Consider the following 7,015-nt stretch of genomic DNA (forward strand, 5'->3'; position numbering starts at 1 on the left):
TACATACCAGTTGCGTTGCTCCTGGCAGTATGGGTTCGAGTCACTTCTGGGGTGTGAGTTTTCAGTCATATATATATATATGACTGAAAACTCACACCCCAGAAGTGATATATATATATATATATATATATATATATATATATATATATATATATATATATATATATAACAAATAAAGCCAAGACCGAACCAAAACTGCTCCACAGCCAAATTAGGAAGAAAACAACAGTGAAAGAAGAGGTGATGAAACTTAGAATGGGTGAGGACAGGTACACAGAGAATGACAAAGTAGAGTGTGAAGAACTCAACAAGAGATTCCAGGAGGTCTTCACAATAGAACGAGGTGAAGTCCCTGTTCTTGGAGATGTGGCAGTAAACCAGGAGGCCTTGGAAGGGCTCGAAATTACTAGAGATGAGATTAAAAGACATCTGCTGGATCTGAACGTGAGAAATGTTGTGGGCTCGGATGGAATCTCACCATGGGTATTGAAAGAGTGCGCAGAAGTACTTTGCTTGCCACTCTCCATAGTGTACAGTAGGTCACTGGAGACGGGAGACTTACCAGAAATATGGAAGACGGCTAATGTAGTCCCAATATACAAAAAGGGTGACAGACAAGAGGCACTGAACTACAGTCCAGTGTCCTTGTTACGGCCCTCTCGGGACGCAACGGGGTTCTTACTCTGATGTTGTTAGAGGAAGTTGTATCCGGCCCCAAGCCAGTAGTGGCTTTCAAGGGATGAGATCCGTGACGCAAGTAACTTAAAGGGGAAGGGAAATAAAGTCAAGAACTTAATATAATATATTGACCACCACCAATAAATAATATATAAAAAGATTACACGGGGGGAGGGGTATTAACACTGTACACAAACGTCTTCTCCTGAAGACTCTGGATCCAGGCTCTTGGTGCTAAGTCCTCGGTGCTTTTTCGTGGCCTCACAACGAATCCTCTGAGAAGCTGAGCCTACCCTGGCCACAGGTCAGCCAAAACACAGGTCCACTGGGGGCACCGCCGTGGAGGCCGTCAACCACAAGTCCAGCAGGTCTGCTGGCAGGTTCCGAACCCGCAACGCTGGTCAGGCCACTCCACGAACGATATTAGGGTAACGCCCTAGACAGGAGCCTCGTGTGATACCACAAATCACTCTCCTGTCCTCAATACCCCAGTGGATAATCGTCTCCAGCAGTCGGTCCCGGGTAATCCTTCTACTGCCACTCCACTGGCAGGGTAACACCACAGTGTTCTTCCGAGGGGACGACTTCACAGCTGCTGCAGCAAAGCACAAGGTATGGAGACGGCTGCCTTGGGTAGACTGCCTCAACTTCCATCACAGCAGTCCCAGGTCGACTCTGTCAGCAGACACGTCATCAATAACAGAGACACACTACAGCACCCCACTTACAGGCTCAGACACAAACGCCTGACATATCCACTCCATAGATGGCGTTGTTGTCTGAGCTTCACCTCACCAGAGGTCAGCAGCGGCTGTGTTGAGCGCTGAACGGGACTGGAAACGGGCCCTCGTAGTCAGTACACGTCGTCCTCACCAGGTGTCGTCGTCCGTTTGGAGGGGGTTTCGGGAGCTGACCCACAGATGGCGCGGTCGTCACTGCTCCGTGCTCGGACGCTGGATCCGGGTTCGTAACAGTCCTTGACTTGTATACCATGCAAGGTGATGGAGATGGAGACCTGCTGCTGCAGGTCCTGCTGGTCCTGCAGCAGCAGGACCTTGAAGATCCTGAGAAAAAACCTAGTAACACATCTGGAGAGAAGGGATTTCGTGACAACCCATCAACATGGGTATATGGCGGGTAAATCTTGCCTCATTGGTTTGATAGACGTCTGATATCAGGTGACAGAGTAGGCAAAACAGAGCAGAATGGGCGGACTGTATTTTCTTGGACTATCGGAAAGCCTTTGATCCAGTACCTCATAAGAGACTGGTGCATAAGTTGGAGAAACAGGCAGGAGTAACTGTTGGGTGCTCCAGTGGATAAGGGAGTACTAAGCAATAGGAAGTAAAGAGTTACAGTGAGGGGTGAGACCTCAGATTGGCGTGAATTCACCAGCGGAGTCCCACAGGGCTCTGTGCTCGGACCTATTCTGTTTCTAATATACGTAAATGATCTCCCAGAGGGTATAAACTCATTCCTCTCAATGTTTGCTGATGATGCCAAAATTATGAGAAGGATTAAGACAGAGGAGGACAGCTTGAGGCGTCAAGAAGACCTGGACAAGCTGCCGAAATGGTCCAAAAAATAGTTGTTAGAGTTTAACCCAAGCAAATGTTATGTAATGAAGATAGGTGTAGGGAGCTGGAGACCATATACAAGGTACCATTTAGGACATAAAGTTCTTCTAGATTCAGAGAAAAAGACCTCTGGGTTGATATCATGATATCTTGATGCGAAATCTGTCCCGGGAAAAGCATATCAAGGGGATAACATCAGCAGCATTTGCCAGGTTGGCCAACGTAAGAACGGCCTTTAGAAACTTGTGTAAGGAATCATTCAGACCCTTGTATACCACGTATGTCAGAACAATCCTGGAGTATGCAGCTCCAGCATGAAGTCCATATTTCGTCAAGCGTACGAATATACTGGAGAAGGTTCAAAGGTTTGGCACCAGACAAGTACCCGAACTGAGGGGTAAGAACTACGAGGAGAGACTTCAGAAATTAAACCTCACGTCGCTGAAAGACAGAAGAGTTAGGGGGGAACAGTATCACCACATGCAAGATTCTCAAAGGAATTGATTGGGTAGATAAAGACCGATTATTTAACACATGAGGCATATACACACACTAGTGGACAGATGAGGAAATTGAGTGCCCCCAATGATACATAGGGATATTAGAAAGAACTTTATCAGTGTCAGAGTAGTTAACAGGTGGTTTGCATTAGGCAGTGATGTGGTGGAGACTGACTCCATATACAGTTTCACGTGTAGATATAATGGAGACCAGTATAGGCTCAAGAATCTGTATACCAGTTAATTGACAGTTGGGAGGCGGGACCAAAGAGCCAGAGCTCAACCCCAGCAAGCACAACTAGGTGAGTACAACTACGTGAGTACAACTAGGTGAGTACAAACACACATTACCTCAACCTATTAGCCGAGGAATACAATTAGGACGAGGAAGTCAACAAGAAATACCAGCACGCTCCCGTGACACGGACACAGCCCCTGGCACTCTCCACCACACTGGCACTCTCCACCACACTGGCACTCTCCACCACACTGGCACTCTCCACCACACTGGCACTCTCCACCACACTGGCACTCTCGTCCACACAGGCACTCTCCACTACACTGGCACTCTCCACCACACTGGCACTCTCCACCACACTGGCACTTTCGTCCACACTGGCACTCTCGACCACACTGGCACTCTCCATCACACTGGCACTCTCCACCACACTTGCACTCTCCACCACACTGGTACTCTCCACCACACTGGCACTCTCCACCCCATTGGAACTCTCGACCACACTGGCACTCTCGACCACACTGGCACTCTCCACCACACTGGCACTCTCCACCACACTGGCACTCTCCACCACATTGGCACTCTCGACCACACTGGCACTCTCGTCCACACTGGCACTCTCGACCACACTGGCACTCTCCACCACACTGGCACTCTCTACCACACTGGCACTCTCGACCATGCTGGCACTCTCCACCACACTGGCACTCTCTACCACACTGGCACTCTCGATCATGCAGGCACTCTCCACCACACTGGCACTCTCCACCACACTGGCACTCTCCACCACACTGGCACTCTCCACCACACTGGCACTCTCCACCACACTGACACTCTCCACCACACTGGCACTCTCCACCACACTGGTACTCTCTACCACACTGGCACTCTCCAACCCACTGGCACTCTCCATCACACTGGCACTCTCGTCCACACTGGCACTTCTACCACACTTGTACTCTCCACCACACTGGCACTCTCCAACACACTGGCACTCTCCATCACACTGGCACTCTCGCCCACACTGGCACTCTCCACCACACTGGCACTCTCCACCACATTGGCACTCTCCATCACATTGGCACTCTCCATCACACTGGCACTCTCGACCACACTGGCACTCTCCATCACACTGGCACTCTCGTACACACTGGCACTCTCGTCCACACTGGCACTCTCCATCACACTGGCACTCTCCATCAAACTGACACTCTCCACCACACTGGCACTCTCCATCACACTGGCACTCTCCACCACACTGGCACTCTCCATCACACTGGCACTCTCCACCACACTGGCACTCTCCACCACACTGGCACTCTCCATCACTCTGCACTCTCCACCACACTGGCACTCTCCACCACACTGGCACTCTCCACTACACTGGCACTCTCCATCACACTGGCACTCTCCATCACACTGGCACTCTCCAGCACACTGGCACTCTCCACCTCACTGGCACTCTCATCAAACTGGCACTCTCCACCACACTGGCACTCTCCATCACTCTGCACTCTCCACCACACTGGCACTCTCCACCACACTGGCACTCTCCACTACACTGGCACTCTCCATCACACTGGCACTCTCCATCACACTGGCACTCTCCACCACACTGGCGCTCTCTATCACACTGGCACTCTCATCAAACTGGCACTCTCCACCACACTGGCACTCTCCATCACACTGGCACTCTCCACACTGTCACTCTCTTTCACACTGGCACTCTCTACCACACTGGCACTCTCGTCCACACTGGTACTCTCCACCACACTGGCACTCTCGTCCACACTGGTACTCTCGTCCACACAGGCACTCTCCACCACACTGGCACTCTCCACCACACTGGCACTCTCCACCACACTGGCACTCTCGTCCACACTGGTACTCTCCACCACACTGGCACTCTCGTTTACACTGGCACTCTCCATCACACTGGCACTCTCCACCACACTGGCACTCTCAGCCACCCTGGCACTCTCCACCACACTGACACTCGTCCACATTGGTACTCTCCACCACAGTGGCCCTCTCAGCCACCTTGGCACTCCAAGCCACTCCGAGACAGTGGCACTCTCAGCCACTCTAAGACAGTGGCACTCTCAGCCACTGAGACAGTGGCACTCTCAGCCACTCTAAGACAGTGGCACTCTCAGCCACTGAGACAGTGGCACTCTCAGCCACTGAGACAGTGGCACTCTCAGCCACTGAGACAGTGGCACTCTCAGCCACTCTAAGACAGTGGCACTCTCAGCCACTGAGACAGTGGCACTCTCAGCCACTGAGACAGTGGCACTCTCAGCCACTGAGACAGTGGCACTCTCAGCCACTGAGACAGTGGCACTCTCAGCCACTCTGAGACAGTGGCACTCTCAGCCACTCCGAGACAGTGGCACTCTCAGCCACTGAGACAGTGGCACTCTCAGCCACTCTGAGACAGTGGCACTCTCAGCCACTCCGAGACAGTGGCACTCTCAGCCACTGAGACAGTGGCACTCTCAGCCACTGAGACAGTGGCACTCTCAGCCACTCTGAGACAGTGGCACTCTCAGCCACTCTGAGACAGTGGCACTCTCAGCCACTCTGAGACAGTGGCACTCTCAGCCACTCCGAGACAGTGGCACTCTCAGCCACTGAGACAGTGGCACTCTCAGCCACTGAGACAGTGGCACTCTCAGCCACTGAGACAGTGGCACTCTCCGCCACTCTGGTAATCACTCCACAGCCTGACAGGCCGTTAGATAGCACTCTCCTGACCCGACCGTCGGGATAAGGTCGATATATTGACCAAAACTGGACCATTTACTTTACTGGTGTTGTTACCTTATTTGTGTTGTGGGGGGGGGGGAGGGGTGTCCAGCTGTCAGCATAGTCAGCTGGTGTACAGATTAGTCAGCTGGTGTACAGATTAGTCAGCTGGTGTACACATTAGTCAAGTGGTGTACAGATTAGTCAACTGGTGTACAGATTAGTCAACTGGTGTACAGATTAGTCAACTGGTGTACAGATTAGTCAGCTGGTGTACAGATTAGTTAGTTGGTGCACAGATTAATCAACTGGTGAACAGAATAGTCTGCTGGTGTACAGATTAGTCAGCTGGTGTACAGATTAGTTAGCAGGTGTACAGATTAGTCAGCTGGCGTACAGATTAGTAAACTGGTGTACAGATTAGTCAGCTGGAGTACAGATTAATCAGCAGGTGTACAGATTAGTCAGCAGTTGTACAGATTAGTCAGCTGGTGTACAGAATAGTCAATTGGTGTACAGATTAGTCAGCCGGTGTACAGATTAGTCAGCTGGTGTACAGATTATTCAGCTGGTGTACAGATTATTCAGCTGGTGTACAGATTAGTGAGCAGGTGTACAGATTAGCCAGCTGGTGTACAGATGAGTCCGCTGGTGTACAGACTAGTCAACTAGTGTACAGATTAGTTAGCTGGTGACAGATTAGTCAACTGGTGTACAAATTAGTTAGCTGGTGTACAGAATAGTCAGCTGGTGTACAGAATAGTCAGCTGGTGTACAGATTAGTCAGCTGGTGTACAGATTAGTCAGCTGGTGTACAGATGAGTCAGCTGGTGTACAGATTAGTCAACTGGTGTACAAATTAGTTAGCTGGTGTACAGATGAGTCAGCTGGTGTACAGATTAGTCAACTGGTGTACAGATTAGTCAACTGGTGTACAGAATAGTCAGCTAGTGTAGAGATGAGTCAGCTGGTGTACAGATTAGTCAACTGGTGTACAAATTAGTTAGCTGGTGTACAGAATAGTCAGCTGGTGTACAGAATAGTCAGCTGGTGTACAGATTAGTCAGCTGGTGTACAGATTAGTCAGCTGATGTACATATTTGTCAGCTGGTGTACAGATTAGTCAACTGGTGAACAGATTAGTCAGCTGGTGTACAGATTAGTCTGCAGTTGTACAGATTAGTCCGCTGGTGTACAGAACCGTCAGCTAGTATTCAGATTAGTCAACTGGTTTACAAAATAGTCAGCTGGTGTACAGACTAATCAGCTGGTGT

At 50.3% G+C, this 7,015-nt stretch overlaps 1 protein-coding gene across 1 annotated transcript in view; it reads right to left on the reverse strand.

Annotated features, from left to right (window-relative positions):
* LOC138350057 (uro-adherence factor A-like) overlaps window positions 1–4,999 on the reverse strand; it is a 48,101-nt gene extending 43,102 nt beyond the window's left edge. The window contains exons 1-2 of the mRNA XM_069300339.1: window positions 4,628–4,999; window positions 3,184–4,323 (exon numbers count right to left, since the gene is read on the reverse strand). Coding sequence (XP_069156440.1) covers window positions 3,184–4,323; window positions 4,628–4,999 — 1,512 coding nt within the window. The remainder of the gene's footprint in view (window positions 1–3,183; window positions 4,324–4,627) is intronic.
* Window positions 5,000–7,015: the final 2,016 nt, after the last annotated feature.

The sequence above is a fragment of the Procambarus clarkii genome, chromosome 43 (assembly GCF_040958095.1).
Source record: "Procambarus clarkii isolate CNS0578487 chromosome 43, FALCON_Pclarkii_2.0, whole genome shotgun sequence".
Lineage (NCBI taxonomy): Eukaryota > Metazoa > Arthropoda > Malacostraca > Decapoda > Cambaridae > Procambarus > Procambarus clarkii.